Here is a 16,868-nt window from a genome sequence, read left to right as displayed (position 1 = left end):
CCTCAGATCTCAGCCTAGCCTGGGCTTGTACCCCAGGGCCATCCTGCTGCATCCCAAAGTCACCATTCTGGGAAGTGAGCCTGGGACATTGTTGGGGTCCAAGGCACTCATTCCTGGACCTGGAGGTGACAGGGCAGCCTCACAGCTCCCAAGATGCAGGCACAGGGAGACCCCTTTTGGGGGGTTGAGAAATGGGATCCAACCTCTGTGTTCACCCCACAGGGATTCAAGGGCCAGGGTTGGTGATCTCTCTGACCTCGAATGGGATCCCAGTGTATGATAAATCCTCCCTGAAAAATGACATGTCTTCAGGTGCATATGTTCCTCAAATCTTCTAGAAGGCCAGACCCCTAACATTTCTACACTCATTGCATCTAAGTTGGGGTGACAGATGATTTTAATTCCCTTTCCCCTCTTACTTTGCATTTTCCAGATATCTGCCCAGTTGGGTAATGATTTAACAAAATCAATCATTAGTCAGAGGTTGGATGCAAGACTGAGCTCAACTTGCTCAGGTCACAGGGGCAGCTGCAGAGCTCAGAGAGGGGCAGTGAGCTGTCCGAAGTCACACAGAGAAGAGAGAAGACTAGGCCCCTTGTCCCAGGCTTTGTTCTCTCCGGGTGGCAGAGGGGTAGCCTTGAGCCCACACTTTCTCTGAGGGTCCTGGATAGCTCCATCTGGGCTGTCTTCCCTCCCTGCAAAATGGGAGCTTGAGACCAGATAAACAGCTTCCAGTTCTTGTAGGTGAGACCCCCTGCACCCTAAATGTTCTAAAATTCCATTCTCTGGAAGCCAAGGTTCACTTCTTGACTCAGGCAGCAGGAGGCAGGCATGGGGACCAGATGGAGGAAGGCTGACTTCTCCCAAAGCCCCTTTGACCTTTGCAATCAAACCCCACATGCTTGTCCTTCCAAGTCTAAATACTGTTTGAACCCAGTTTCCATCACCCCAGTAATCAGAGTTCTAGTCATTGGATGCCAAATGTCCAGAGATCCTGACCTTCCTGCATGCGGATTTTCAGCCAGGCCAGGCATGAAGTCTCAGCTGTTTCCGACTTCTCAAGCCTGCAACAAAGGGACTGAGGATACCAGGTAGATCAGTCCGCTATGTCTGCAGCCCTGGACCCTGAGAGAAGTGGGGGGGGGCAGGGTGAGCATGACTGTGAAAGTAACGCAGCCACCACCTTGTCATGTGCTGACAATCTCAGAGGGCTGTGACTATGTTCCTGTACCCATCTCTCATATGGGTAAACTGAGGCACAGGGAAGGGGGTGACCCAGGCAGCTGTGCCCCCTCCACCCAGGGCTCCATACCTCCTATTCTGCCCCCAAGCCTCACCCCAAGGCACCCCATGGACCAAGCTGAGGTCCCACATTTGCTGCCTGAAGCCCAAACTCCACAGGACAAGTAAGGGTTATGGCAGTCACAGGCACACATGGATAGTCATGCCACATGCAGGTGTGGGACAGTGACACACAAGGGCAAAGCCATAGCAGGAAGGCACTGGGTTGTGTACAAGGGACTAGAGGATGTGCAAAGGGGTACATCCCAGGAGAGGGGGACACTCCAGCTCACAGACTCAACACACAACTCACAGACACATAAATGGGGTCCATGGCCCCATAATTTTGGACACTCAGTTCCCCAAATGACATCAAAACCCTTAGACACACAACCTCTCAGAAACACAAACCTTGGGCTTGCAACTCTTTGGACACATCCTCCCCCTCGAACACACCCCTCGGATTCACACCCTTTGGACACAGCCTCTCAGGACACACAAACTCTCAGGCTCACATCCTAGGACGCACATCTCTTAGACACACAACTCTCCACAGCGCAGCAGCACACTTGGACTTCCAAACCCAACCCTACCCACAGGTGCAGTTCAAAGGACACCACACAAACCTCGGCCGGACGCGACACGCACCTGCTGGGCCTGGGCCCCTTGCACGCTCGCCTACCAGTCTGGCAGCAGCAGCAGCAGCAGCAGCAGCAGCAGCAGCAGCAGCAGCAGCGCAGAGCTCGGAGCGCCCGGCGGCCACAGGTGCCATCAGCAGGGGCGGCCCCGCCCCCACGGGAGCTGATTGGGCGGGGTGGGTCTCATTTGCATATGGGCCGTGATGGGCAGGCACTTGGGCGTGGCCCCGCCCCGGGAGTTCTGGGGACCCGGACTCAGACCCTGGAAGACGCCGAAATGAGAAGGGCGTATGATGGAGAAAGGGAGCCAGGGCGGAGCTGGATCACACCCGCCAGGCTTCCCCCGCCCTCCCTGGGTGCCCTGACCTTACTACAGTGACCCTGACGCTAATTCGGACCCTGTCTCTAATTAGGATCACTGCTAGCCCCAACCCTAGGCTTATTCGAAACGGAGTGAAATATAACTGACCCACGACCCTGTAGGACGTCCCCAGGGACGGAGCCTTTCTAGAAGCCAACATTGATCCCTGCTCTCACCCAAATGGAGAGACTGCAGAGAGTTGGCTCTGGGGTCGCCTATGTGGGCTTGCTCATCTGTGCCGTCCTGTAGCTGGATGCTTGCTTGCCTCCCTTGTCTCCACAGGAGGGCAACAGACCCCTCTGGTTGCTGGGTGCCCTCCTCAGCTTAAAAGGTCAGCCTTGTGCAGGGGGCGTGGCTTCCAGAGCTAGACCCCCGCCCAGACCCCTATATCCATTCTCTCCTTGGGATCCTAGCACCACCTAGCATCACCCAGAACAGGGCCAGGCCCAGAAGGGAAATCAGAGCAGGGTTGGTGAGTGAATCAATGTGAACAGATTATAGAATGAAGATGACTTTGGACTGTGTAATCCTGGAGAAACCCCTGGTAGGGAGAAAGCAGAGCTGCCATACACTCCCCCAGCTCTGGGGAGTCAGGACAAGGCCCAAGGGGCGGGGGAGGGCCTCCCAGAAAAGGGGTCATTTTACTGGGCCTTGAAGCCTGAGCAGGAGTTTGCCACTGGGGGAAGGCAACAGCACTTGCAAGGGTGTAGAGGCAGAGTGCGGAGCATTCTTTGGCAGGGGAAGATGAGAGAGATGAAGCCAGTGCAGTGGGCAGAAGCAGAATGGGCTGAGCACCCAAAGAGAGGCTGAGAGATGGAGAGGAGGGGGTCGGTTGGGGGCAGATAAAGTGGGAAAGCAGAGGAGTTGCCACCGCTGCCTGGTATCCACCTTCTTGGAAAACAACAGGAAATGGCTAGATTCCTGGACTCGGTGGGGAGCATGTAAAGATATCAATGTGGGAGAGGGGACACTGAGGCAGGAAACTGGGGTTCTGGGAGGCCTTTCCCCAAACCTCAATCTACCCATCTGTGACATGGGCAGTTTGGATCCCTAGTTTGGGCAAAGCATTCATCTTTGGACATAAACTACGGTTCACATTGTCATAAGAAATTAGAGACCGGGGTCCTGCCTCTGCCCCCAAGGCACTGTCCCACAATGCCCAATGCCAGATACTCAGGTATCCCAAGGATGCACCAAAGCCCAGGCTAGAATGGGGGCTTCTGCCTTGGTTCCAAAGCAGAGAACAAGGCTTGGGGAGCGTGAAGGTGGCTGGGGAGCCCTGGGCCCCCCGAGGGCTGCTCTGTTTACCCGTGGCTGCCCGCCTGCCTCTGATGCAACAGGCAGGCTCTGGTTACGTGAGGGCAGCAGCTGGAGCAGCTCTGGGAGCAGCCAGGGCGTGTCTGGAAGGGTCTGTCTAATCTGAGCTGGCTGGGCCTGACCCCATGCATCCCACCCACTGCACCCTCCCACCACTAAGGCTCCCCTCCACTGCCACTGAGCTCCACGCCCCTTCCCATTCTGACCAGTTCCACCTTCTGTATTCATGCTGTTTCCTCTAACAGCCCGTCCTTTTTGTCTTTATCCCAGTTCCTGTCCTACACCCTCCCTCCTCGAGATCCTCCCCTATAACGTCAGCAGGAGAAGGCTTTGAAGGACCCTCCCCTGGCAGGTAGAGTATGGTCCAGCAGATAGGTCCTCAGGCTTAGAGAGGCTGGGTCTGCATCCCAGCTCTGGGTCCCACTCACTATGTGACCTCAGGCTGGTCACTGCATCATAGTGAGCCTGTTCACTCATGTGAAAAGTGGGGACAATAGCAACCCCTCCTCCTGGAGGCTGGAATCATTTTGAGGCCCACCATCAATGCCCCCTCCTCCCATCTGGGGTTCCTCTACCCCCATCCCTCCCCCTAGCCCAGCGCTGACCTAGGCAGTTGGGGATGTCTGTGTCTGTGTGTGAGACTCAGTTTCCCCCATCGTGGAGATTCCTCTGGCCGGGGTCCCATGTGTGGTGGCACCAAAGGGGTGTCCCCAAGGGTTTCTTGAAGAACTGCAGAGCCCTAGAGTGGGTCTGAGTGATGGAGGGACATGGGGACCAAGCTCGAGGCATCCAAAGACCTTGCTAGGGGATGTGTCAGAGCTATGAAGGGATTTCTCAGGGATAGGACCCTCTGGGAGTGTAAAGCAGACCTGAAATAAAAAACAAAACTTGAATTGGGGCTAAAGACAAATAGCCAAAACTGATCTCTGATTCCCATCCTGACCACTGTGGACCAACTGGGGGCAAGTCACTGACCTCTTGCGTCTCCTTTTAGTCCATCCACAGATTTGAAAGAGCGCGAAGTGGCTTCACAATTCACCCAGAGCTAAGATCCTTTCCAGGTCATCCCTACCCTCATGGGTACTAGGTTCCAACTTGAATGCCTCATGGCACAGGGAGCTCACTGCCCCTCTCCCATCTACCCCCACCTCCTATCTCTGAGGCTCTCCTGGGAGCAAGTCCTACTGAGTTGGGCTTGGGAATGCCCACACTTCTACCTTGGCAAGGAGGCTGCTGGGAGGCCCAGGAGCACACGGGTTGCGGGGGGGCGGGGGGGGGGGTGAGGCCCTACTGGGTAATCCGGTCTCATGGAACCCTAGTTCAGTCTCTGAAAAATGGGAGAGAGGACGTATGAGGTGAAAAAGGATAGAGGATCAAAATGCACCCACCAGGAACAGCCAGGAATGTGGACAATGACCATTTGGGAGGCCCAAAGGCCTGACTAAGTCTTTGCCTCTTGCACCCCCTGGTGGCCAGCGAGTGTGGGCACGCTCTAGGTGGTAAGTGTGAGGACAAGCAAATAAAATGCTAATAAACCAGCCGCCAGCGGGAGCCCTCCTGCTGGGAGGCTGGTGGGGTCTTCAGCCCAGAGTCCTGCTCTTTGAATGGAGAATACTATTAGTCACACTAGCTGAGATCACATGCAGGGGCTGTGGATAGTGGGGAGCCCTGGGAGGGTCTGGGGCACACCACTGCTGGGCCCTCCTAGTTCACAGTCCAGAAGCAGCCCAAGGCAGCCCCTGGAATATATGCAATTAACTTATTTAGCTGCTTGTCTGACCGCCAGGTCTGCCAGGGCTGGCTGGTTTCGCTCACGGGGCATCCCTCAGACAGGGTCTGGCCCACAGAGAACAGTCAAGGTTTGCTGGACGAATGGCTGCTTGATGGACAGATGGAAGGACAATCGGACGAGAAGGGCCTTCAGAGTAGTCAAACAGAGGGAAAGTGACTCTGGGGGTGCCACACACCAGTCAAGGCCACTAATGGGGTGGACCTAAGAATCCTCCCTCCCCACTAAACGGAACTGAGTGGGGAGGCAGGATGTTGGCATTGAGGCCCCTAATATACCCTAGAAAGGGGAGAGAACGGACTCCTATTTCCTGGCAGTGGGAGGTAGTCCTTCTTGCATACTTTCTGTGTTCATGAACCCCATCCTAGGCCCGCAGGCCCCTCCACAACACTGACACCCCACCAGGACCCTCTCTCTCCCCTCCCCCCACAAGGGTGCCCCCAATCCTTGCCACCCCTCTCTTCCAACATCCGTGCCACCAAGGAAGGTGTGGGGGATCCTCTCAGAGCTGTGAGGCTGAGACCCACCCCGACTATACCCCCAAACAACTCCATTCTGATTTTTCTGATATCTGCTGCTGGATCCTGCACTGGCACACTGCTGGCCTTGGCAGCGTACAAACCGAGCATCACAATCTTCCAGGCTTGAATTTCATAGGGGTCAGGGTGGGCTCTTCTGTAGTTCACAGAAATGGACTCAAAGCAATTTTGGCAAATGCAGTAAGTTAGAGACTAATGAAATTGAAGAACTTAGATCTCCTAGTGTCGGGTACAGTTGGATCTAAGATCCCATGCAGTGTTCTTGGGTCTTCCTTCCATCTGTCTAGCTCCACAACCCTAGTGGGAAGACAGTGACTTTCTCACGCTTCCAAACAAAACTCCTGGGTGAAACCCTCACTGGGTCACATGCTCATCTCCACCCAATCACTGTGACCTGGGACGTGGAGCCTCTGATTGGCCAGGCCAGTGTCCCACAACCACCCATGGAATTAAAGGTGACTATTTCTATATGACCTGAGTCTGGGGTGGGCATTTCTGCTCAAGACAAAATGTGGACCAGGATGCCTGTGTGGCACAGTGATTGAGCATCTGCCTTTGCCTGAGGGTGTGATCCCGGAGTCCCAGAATCGAGTCCCACATCAGACTCCCTACATGGAACCTGCTTCTCCCTCTGCCTGTCTCTGCCTCTCTGTGTGCCTCTCATAAAAAAATAAAAAAAGACAATGTGGACAATGTAGGCAGCTACACAAATGTCCACCTCAGCCTGTAAAGAAGATCCAGCCCAGCCTTCCTTGTCCAGGTGGAGAAAAGGGGGACCAGAGAGACCCAGCTCTAGGCCCCATGTCACATAGCATGTCAGAGGTAGGGCTATAGAACTCAGCCAGACTGGAGTCTGCTGTGTGACATTGTACAGGTCATGCTACACTTTTTTTTTTTTTTAAAGATTTTATTTATTTATTCATAGACACAGAGAGAGAGGCAGAGACACAGACAGAGGGAGAAGCAGGCTCCATGCAGGGAGCTCGATGTGGGACTCGATCCTGGGTCTCCAGGATCACACCCCAGGCTGCAAGCGGCACCAAACCACTGCACCACCGAGGCTGCCCAGGTCATGCTACACCTTGAAGACTCTTTTCCCTCTTGTATTTGGGGGTGACACCTGCCTTACTGGGCTACCTGAGGATGAAGGATGAAAAGGTGACCCTTGCAAAAGCTTCAACATTGTACCAGGCACGCAGGATCGTGGATCGGGATTAACAAGGTGGCAGTTTTGGGTCTGAGGGGCTGTGGCCATGACTGTGTCCATGATCAATGGGGGACAGGTAGGAGTCCAGGGGCAGCAAAGCCTCATCTCTACATATTCACAGAAGGGTCCAGAGGCTCTGGGCAGAAGAGGAATGTGCTGGCCACACTTGCTTGGTCTTCAGTCGCTGCCGGATCCCACGAGTTGTGTGCAAAGGCCCAGCTTTACTTGGGCTGGGGGAGGTGGGGTGGGGGTCAGGGAGGGGTCTGAGAGACCCTCATGACTGCAGGGTCACCCGATGAGGCAGGATCTGAGGCAGGAACCTCGGTGAGACTGGGAGAAGAGGTGAAACCCAGGGCTTGGAGGATCTGGGTATGACTCCCACTTCTGGTCAAGGGCGGTGACCCCACCTCATCTCTCGGAGTCTGTTTCCTCTATTATAAAAGGGCCCGTGTGTCCAGGCCTGGGACTGAAAAGACAGGGGGAAGTCAAAAGCCAGGGGAGACTGCAATTGGACCCTATAAAGGTGACCGATCACCCTGTGGGGGGCAGTATTGGGAAAAACTGGGGATGGAAGATTCTGAGAGGGACAATGGGCAGCAATTCTGAAGAGGAAGGGGACAGGGTCTGCAGGGACACAGGCAGGATCAGGAAGAGCCACAGAGCATTTTATTCAGAGGGGGTGCAGCAGCAAAGGGGCAGTAGATGGCACAGGGTGCGGGAAGGGCAGCGGGGTGGTATCCTTGAGGTTGGATGGTGGGAGGGACCAGGACAAAGAGATGGGAGGCAGAAATGGCAGCGTGGGGGCCCAGGGCCGGTGGGCAACCCTGTGTAGGCCACTGGGGTGGGTTGCTGACCCTCTTGGCAGCCGCTCCAGCTCCAGGCCCTCCCAGATGCCCCCCAGGCAATCCCACAGCCTGTGAGATTCCTCACTACCCCCAGACAGAGAGCTAGACCTAGCACATGGCAGGTGTCCAATAAGTACTTTGACTGCATATGCATGAGCTCTGCTGTCTGTTGCCTCCTGGCTCTGGGGAGGGACTGTCACTCTGGGGCTGTGAAGGCCCCGTTCCCACCTGTGCCTCCCCAACCCTCTGGGAGGGCCTCTGTGGATGGAGCACCATCACAGTGCCCTGCAAATGCGCAGGGCTTTGCAAGCTACAAGAGTAAGAGCTCAGAAAGTCCCTCAGGGGCCTCCCACCTGCAGGGGTCTGCCCTACATGGGCACAGAATAGCAACATGCTCGGCCTTCCTTGGTGCCAGGCTCTCTTCACACAGTCAACCACACTTCCTGGTGTTGATGCCTTCCTGTAGTCCTCCCCATCAGGTCTTGGGCCTGGCCATGTGGCTGGCCTTGACCAACGAAATATCCGCAATGTGAAGCGAGAAGAGGCTGGATGAGCACGTGCACACTGGGGCTGCCCTCCTGGCACCCGGTCACCAGAGGAGCCTGGGCTGGCCTGCTGGGGAGGCCATGCAGAGGAGAACTGGACCCCCTGTAGGCGACAGCACTGGCCAAAATGCAGATGTGCGAGCAAGGTCACCTCTGACTGTACTGCCCCATCAGACTCTGATGAGTGCCAGATACTGGCCTCCAGGAAAGCCCAGCAAAACTGCCCAGCTGAGCCCAGCTCAAGTCACAGAATTGTGAGCAGGCAAATGTCTGGTGTGTCAGCCACTAAGTTCTGGGACAGTCTGTCGTGGAGCAGTGGCTGAAGGCTACAACACACATCACTGTGCAGCAGCACCCTCTGCCACCTGATGAACCACTCTGATAGAAGGGAAAAGCAGAGACCAGGGATGGGAGGGACTTTCTCAGGGTCACACAGCAGCAGATCGGCAGTGGAGCGAAGATTCCTGAGCTGGCTGGGTAACCACCATGCTGGGCTCTGCCTGAGAGAATGCATGTCAGTAAAGCAAGCAGCTGGCACGTGGCAGGCTAGGAAAAAACATGGGATCCCCCTTCTGTCTTGGCAGGGGGAGCCTGGGATCAGGACAGGGCCTGTGGCCTGGATAAGGGGCAGGAAGATGGCAGGAAGAACATGAGGGAGAAGGACTGACAACGTTCTGAGCAGCAGAGGGCTCAAGGTCCCTACTACTTGGAAGCCTCCCACTAATGAAACCATCCTACAAGCCCAGGGAGAAAGCCCAGGTGGTTAGACAAGCAAGTCCCTTCTTGGATACTGAGAGGGTGGGTTAGTTCAGAGCACAACATATAGAGGCTCACAACCACACTCGGCACTGACCTGAGCCAGAGGGGCCAAAGCACCTTCAAGTCTCTTCTGGGATCATGCTGAGGAGGGCGGGGGTGGTTCCTCAGGGCTGGAACAAGACAGTGCAGCGTTCTTGAGGCCAAGGTCAGAGGCCATTGGGCCTGCTCGGTTAGGCTGGAGACAGGACTGGGTCACCCTCTGGTCCCCTAAAACCCCTGGCCTCGGCCTTCCGGGTATCCTCTGTAAAAAGGGGGACCAGCCACCCACTTCAGAGGTCATGGTGAGGACTTGTGCAGTCTCCCGGGCACTTCAAACCCTCAGGACTTGCACAGAGAAGTGGTAGCCACACCTCACGCTTCTTTCAGAAGCACCTGTGTTTCACAAGGGTAGGCTTGGCAGGGCATTTGAAAGCACTTGGGACACCATGAATTAAAAGTCAAAGCGATGGCTTTTTGCAGCTCTACTGTGTCCACGACACTGTGCATGACACTACACAGTAAATTATAGTCCGGATGGGGATCACTGACCTGCAGCAGAACAGACCCAGATAAACCCACATCACGCCACCTTCACGGAGAAGACAGTTGCATGTTCCTTCTCACATATTCACGAGGCCTTTTAGTTTTTGATAATTTTTGTGTCTCATTTTTCAGAAACAACGTACAGATCTTTTTTTTTTTTTTATCTTTTTTCTTTCTAAATGTCTGGTGGGGGACAGGCATCCCAGAACGCCATACTGCAGGAGCCAGACGTGTCTCAAAGAAGAGTTACAACTTATGGCATGTGCACGTGTGTTTAAATGCATGTTTATTACGTTATAATGAAAATGAAAACAAAACCTCTCTCCCCCATGTGCAAGGACTGTAAGTGCTTTTCATTTTTGACCATCTGGCCCTTGGTTGGAAGCATCCTTCAGCTCCAGGGGCCTTCCTTGCTGCCGGCAAGGCCCCTGCCCCTCTCGCTGTCTCCCTCTTGCTCACTAGCTCCAGTCACACCTGCCTCCTAGATGTTCCTCCAACACTCCCAGAGCACCAGCCCCGGGCCCTCTGCCCTCACCACTATCCAATCTGGAATACCCTCCTTGGGTCACCTCTGTCTGCATGATGTCCAGGCCTCTGCTCCCACCTCCTCAGAGAAGCCCCCATCCCCCTTCTCTTCCTTCATACATCTCAAGATGAGCAATCTGTTTCATGTTTACCTGATTGCTGTGTGCCTCCCTGTGAGACTATGAGCATGCGTGTGTTGATCACTGTTATGTCCCCAGTACCCAGCCCAGGGCCGGGCACACAGCAGAGCTCAGGACTAGGTGCTGAGTGGCTGAGCTCTCCCACTACAGATGCCAAAGGACGAGAGGAAGCCACGAGACACGATGAGATGAGGAAAGGGGGCTAAGGGGTGAGAAGAAGCAGTTCCTGGCTGAGCAGCAAAGTTCCTTACAATGAAGAGGATGAGAGCAGCAGGAGCGGGTGGTCCCTGGAGCTACCTGTGGCCCTGGGCGGCAGCATTCATGTGGTCCCGGATGCTGATGGCCTGTTTGAGGAGACCTTCCACACTGCGGAAGTAGATGCTGCTGTCGACAAGATTCTTCACAGCGCTGAAATTGGAGGATGGACCCAGTCAGTGTCACTGCTGCTTTACCCTTCCCCTCCCAGGTCTGCTGGTGTATCCTTCCAACTGGAGGCTGGTGGGGACTCAGTGCTCAGCAGGCACCTTGGGGATTCTGTGGTCTTCCCTGAGGGCTCATCGTGGGCTTAAAGTTTATATCTCCCTGCCATGCCCAGATGACATCCAACCAACAGAGCACATGATGGCCAGATGCAACTTTTTTTTAAGTTTTTATTATTTATTCACTTAAGTAATCCCTTCACCCAACACGGGGCTTGAACCCACAGCCCAGAGATCAAGAGTCATGTTCCTTCTGAGCCAGCCAGGCACCCCTAGATGCAACTCTTACGTCCCTGCTGCTAGACCACCTAATGTTTTGAAGAAGCTATGAGCATGTAAAGATGGCTTCAAAGACATCTTGCTATCCTTTTAGATAACCTATTCCTGGGGATCCCTGGATAGCTCAGCGGTTTAGCTCCTGCCTTCAGCCTGGGGCGTGATCCTGGGATCCCAGGATCACGTCTTGCATTGGGCTCCCTGCGTGGAGCCTGCTTTTCCCTCTGCCTGTGTCTTTCTCTCTCTCTCTCTGTATCTCTCATGAATGGGTGAATAAAATCTTTAAAAAAAAAAAAAATAGGGATCCCTGGGTGGCGCAGTGGTTTGGCGCCTGCCTTTGGGCGCAGTGGTTTGGCGCCTGCCTTTGGCCTAGGGCGCGATCCTGGAGACCCGCGATCGAATCCCACGTTGGGCTCCCGGTGCATGGAGCCTGCTTCTCCCTCTGCCTATGTCTCTGCCTCTCTCTCTCTCTCTGTGTGACTATCATTAAAAAAAAAAAAAAATAGATAACCTATTCCTGCCTCTGAAGGAAGCCTATCAACTAAACTATGAAAAGCTCTGGAGGTAAGTTTAGAGGGAACTAGAATAATTCACCACCAATTAGGGGGGCACCAGTGCAAAGCTGTGCTAACCTCATGTTGGTGCCACACTGATGAATGTCTTAATGAAAATGTCCCTTCCAGGAGCACCTGGGTGGCTCAGTTGGTTAGGCGTCTGCCTTTGGCTTGGGTCATGATCCGAGGATCCTGAGATAAGCCCTGTGTCAGGCTCCCTGCTCTGTGGGGGGCCTGCTTCTCCCTCTCCCTGCTACTTCCCCTGTTTATGCTCTCTGTCAAATAAATCAATAAAATCTTTAAACAAACAAAGTCCCTTCCAAAGGCACTACAGGAAAATATTTACCAAGCCACTCAGGGCCTTGCTAATGCCAGTGAGTCACCTGTGTAACATCTTCAGTAAAAATAAAAGTGTCACTTTAAAACCTTTCTATCAAAGACAAAGAAATCACTCCCGTTTATTATCAACCAGGGTCTTGCTGGAAAATGGCCAGGAGAGCAAAGCGGGGGTGGAGGTGCGAAGGAGCCTTGGCTGTCACCTGCTCTGTTAGCTTGCTCATCTTAGCACCACCAAATACAGCCAGCTTTTCTAGTGTTTGCCCACCTTGATAAAAAGCTTGCTATTATAAGTTCCCTATTGAATAGTTTACCCTAATTTAATATCTTTACATTTTACACCATTAACACTGAGTAAAACATTTTGAACAACTAAAAGATAAGGGCTCTTTCATGTCCGTAAAGGAAACCTGGTCTCTTAGCATAGAGAAATTCATATCTCCCTCAAGAGAAGCACTCAGAATACACTGGCTTCCACCCTAGCTCAGCATGGCCCAGTGGAACTTTCTGGAACATGACAGGCACATTCTTTATCCACTGAATTGGCTGCTAAACACTTGAAATCTGGTTAGTGAGACAGAGGAGCTGAATCTTTTATTTCATTTTAATGCATTAAAATTTAAGTGTGAACAGTCATCCATAGCCCAGACTCCTGCACTAGATGGGGCAGCTTAGAGGGAACCAGGAGAAAGTATAGACTCTGACATGTTCTTCCTTTAACCTGGGCCTTGCTAGTGAGCTCGCAGCTGTCCAGGAGCTGCCTGACAGATGTAAGGGAGAAACTCCTCTATTTCTTCTCTCTCTTGTTTAAAAGATTTTATTTATTTATTTCACAGAGAACATAAGCGGGGGCACTAGGAGAGGGAGGAGAAGACGCCCCACTGAGCAGAGAGCCTGATGCTTGGCTCGGGGCTCTATCCCAGGACCCTGAGATCATGACCTGAGCCGAAGGCAGATGCTCAAACAACTGAGCCCCAAGGCGCCCTCTTCTATTTCTTTTCTACTCTTCCTTGAGCTGATACGGAGGGTGTTTAAGGCCACCATATTCAAGAAGACACCATCTGTCTGGATTGCCGTCTATCCCAGCGGAAGGGCCCAGGCTGCTGACAGCAGAACACTCAGCTCGGTGCCCCTAGCAGCAGGACTTCCTGCCAAGGAACCTTCGCCCACACAACAGAAACAGGCAGGCAAAGCCCACAGTGCCACAGATGAGAACTGCTGGGGTGTCTAGCCTCCACCAAACGACTTAGCCAGCACAAAGGGCAAACAGCAGTTCTAAATAAAACTGCCAAATTCCCGAAGCAAACAGAACAAGCCAGGGCATTAAGTATAGTCAGGGGAACCAAGAGAAGAGCGGGAGGCAAGACCAGCAAAGGTACAATGATGAAAAGAAACACTGACTACTGCTTTTTACTCTCATATATCTTTTCCTTTCGGGGGGGGGGGGGGGGTAGTTGAAGACTTAGATAAAGCTAAACACAAAATAAGAATAAGTGGTCCACCCACATTCACAGCAGCACTATCCATAGTAGCTAAAGCATGCAAGCAACCCAAACGTCCACTGACAGATGCATACCCTGTAGTGCTTCTATACAATGGGATGCCACCTGACTTAAAAGAGGAAGGACATTCTGACACCTGCTGCCACATGGGTAGATGTGGAGGACAGTATGCGGAGGGACAGCAGACGGACACAAAAGATAAGTACCATAAGACTCTATTTATGTGAGTTCCCTAGAATGGCCAGATTCATAAATAGGAAACAGAATGGTGGATGCCAAGGGCTAGGAGAGAGGGGAGGTGGATTTAGTGTTTAACAGTGAGGCCTTCAGATTTGCAAGATGAAAAAAATTCTGGAAATGGATGGTGGGGATGGCTGCATAGCATTATGAATGTATTTAATACCTGAACTGTACATTTAAAAATGGTTAAGGTGATAATTTTTATGTGTATGTTGTGCAATAAAAAAAAAAAAATTGGAGGGGCATCTTACTCACTCAGTGGAGCTTGTGGCTCTTGATCTTGGGGTCATGAGTTCAAGCCCTACACTGGGTGTGGAATCCACTTAAATTTTAAAAAAATTGGAAAGAAATAAAGATTTTAAAATAAACAGTCATATTTGTGCTTTGGTCCTCTCCGTACCCCACTGGCCAGTCTGTGGTCCTGGCTGTGGGAAGGAAATGTGCCTTGAGGCACTGGCTCCCCCCAAGTGGCACCTCCCTGAAACCACTATGAGCCCCTCCTATGACACATGGGGAGGGGCTCAGCTCCTGGAAGAAGCTTGCCTGAGGCACACGGGGTTTAGGCAAATGATGAGAAGCACAGGCCGAGTTGGAACCTGTTGTATGGCCAACTAAGTTGAGATCCACATGCCTCATCTCAGGTGCATTCAACAGGGCAAGATTCACTGGGCAGCTGGCTGAGATGCCCCTGAATGCCCATGAGGTGACCTCCAGCGCATAATGGGACAACCCAATGGGGAGACTGCAGTGCTCACCTGCAGGCATACTCCACTGTGTAAATGGCTCCCTGGCTCTGCTCCTCCCATCGCTGCATGTCCGCCTGTGGGGGATAGGAAGCTATTATCAAGATGGCTGCCACTTTCATCCTCCCTGTTCTCTGGGATGGAGCACTTCATCACCTATCACCATGGCCACAGAGATCAGCCCCCTCCATCCTGGTCTTTCCTCCTACAAATCCCCTCCCCCACCAATCTGGGCTTTCTGTGAACACCTGGCTACCATGCTCCAGGGTCTTTGCACTGGCTGTTCCCTCTGACTGGCACATCTTTCCCTCAGGTCCACATGCAGCTGCCTCCTTCTCATCACACATGTCACAACTAATGCATATTTTGCTGTCCCTTCCTCCAAATCTGTCCACCCATGGCCCCAACGTCAGTGACCTCGTGCCTCCTTGCCAGTGTCCCAGCCTTGCCTCCTACCCTGACAGCCTCTGCTCCACATAGCAGGCCCCAGCTCTGGGGGAGGACTCTGGGGGAGGTCAGTGGCAAGGGTAAGTGGGGCTCACCTTATGCTGAGCCAGCTCGGGCAGAGAGCGACGCACATGTTCCTGCAGCCGGTACAGGGCCACCGACGGCTCGTTGGCCAGGACATAGACACTCTCCGTGAACTTGTCTGTGACTGGACCGAGAATCAACAGTTGGGGGGAGGGTTCAGGGATAGCAGAACAAGAGGAAGCACAGCAGAAACACAAAGAGACAAAGCATAAGACTCTTGACTACTTAATCCGAGAGTCCAGCTATAGCAGTGAGAACTGTCTGGTGTCCCACCCAGGAGCTGGGTCACCCATGGCCCCAGTGATAGGTTGAAGGAGATGGTCACAGAAAGGCCTCACTTATGATGTTAACACATCCAGTGAGCTCATGATCTTTTCCCTCCCAAGCCCACCTGTAGCCGACACTGCTTCTGTCCACTTGGACCCTCTTACATTCCTTTTATCCCAGAGGATGATCTGCAATTTTTCTTTGGAGGATCCCATTAGCTACTAGACCTGAAAATGTCTGGAAGCTGAGGTCCCTGGATGGCCTTCAGCCATGATGGACCATTAAGGGGTATGAAAGCCCATGTCCTGTGCCGTGTTTTGGGACAAAGTCGAGGTAGAATTCATCTTTCTGAGTTCTCCTGAAAGATCAGGCTGAGAATTTTACCTGACAGCTTCCTTGCTCAGCTTCCTCCCTATCCTGTTTCTCTCTCTCCCCTGGGGGGGGGGTGGGGGTGGGGGGGGGTGGTTCTCCTGGTCAATTAATTACACACAAATCCTCATCCCAGGGTCTGCTTCAACAAATGGCATTCCCAGCCAGCCAGTTATTTATACCTTCCCGTCCATGAACAGATCCTGCTGAGTCCGCTTTAAAACAAAGTCCAAATCTCATCTACGTGCCCCCACTGGTCCGGAATGGCCACCCCCAACCGGGATACCAGGTTCAGTCAGCTCCTCCCTGGTCTCCCTGCTTCCCTTCTGCCAACAGTCCAATCTCCACACAACAGATGGAATGAGCTCCAATGAACATATCAGATATGTCCCTCCCTGGTCTGAAATCCTCCCATGGTTCCCATCAGCCAGAGCATAAAACCCACCTAAATTACTATGGTCCACAGGGCCCTGTATATTCTGGCTGCTGTTGACCTTCCTCCCCTCCTCACCCTCCACACAAGGCACAATAGCCTCCTGTTCTCTGAACACCCTCAGTACTGTCCAAAAGAACTTTCCGAGATGATAAAAAGGTTCTATAATATGTAGCATATAAAAATGTAGCCACTAGACACATATGGCTACTGAGCACTTGAAATGTAGCTAATATGACCCATAAACTGAATTTTATTTTACTATTTTTTAAAAATTTAATTACAGGGCCACCTGGGTGGCTCAGTGGCTGAGTGTCTGCCTTTGACTCAGGTCGTGATCCCGGGGTTCTGGGATCCCCTGCAAGGAGCCTGCTTCTGAACCCTATGCTGATATCTCTGCCTCTCTCTGTGTGTCTCTCATGAATAAATAAAATCTTTAAAATTTTTTTTTTTAATTCCAGTACAGTAGCGCAGCCCGGGTGGCTCAAGTGGTTTAGCGCCACCTTCGGCCCAGGGCCTGATCCTGGAGACCTGGGATCGAGTCCCACGTCAGGCTCCTTGCATGGCGCCTGCTTCTCCCTCTGCCTGTGTCTCTGCTTCTCTCTCCTCT

The 16,868-nt window shown here is 52.9% G+C and overlaps 1 protein-coding gene across 8 annotated transcripts in view; it reads right to left on the bottom strand.

The window, feature by feature from the left end:
- The window catches only part of MEF2B (myocyte enhancer factor 2B), a 33,783-nt gene that overhangs the window by 14,767 nt on the left and 2,148 nt on the right, over positions 1 to 16,868 (bottom strand). For 3 of the 8 annotated variants that reach the window (XM_072721124.1, XM_072721125.1, XM_072721123.1), the window contains exons 2-5: positions 15,201 to 15,313; positions 14,671 to 14,735; positions 10,780 to 10,936; positions 9,376 to 9,451 (exon numbers count right to left, since the gene is read on the bottom strand). In XM_072721124.1, coding sequence (XP_072577225.1) covers positions 9,376 to 9,451; positions 10,780 to 10,936; positions 14,671 to 14,721 — 284 coding nt within the window. In that variant the 5' untranslated portion in view covers positions 14,722 to 14,735; positions 15,201 to 15,313. Of the gene's footprint in view, positions 1 to 999; positions 1,141 to 1,929; positions 2,112 to 9,375; positions 9,452 to 10,779; positions 10,937 to 14,670; positions 14,736 to 15,200; positions 15,314 to 16,868 lie in introns of those variants that run through there. The other 5 variants (XM_072721126.1, XM_072721128.1, XM_072721127.1 and 2 more) reach the window with 3 other exon arrangements.

Source organism: Vulpes vulpes, chromosome 9 (assembly GCF_048418805.1).
Source record: "Vulpes vulpes isolate BD-2025 chromosome 9, VulVul3, whole genome shotgun sequence".
Taxonomy (NCBI): domain Eukaryota; kingdom Metazoa; phylum Chordata; class Mammalia; order Carnivora; family Canidae; genus Vulpes; species Vulpes vulpes.
Note: the sequence above shows the minus strand (reverse complement) of the source record. Positions and strands in the feature narration are given on the sequence as shown.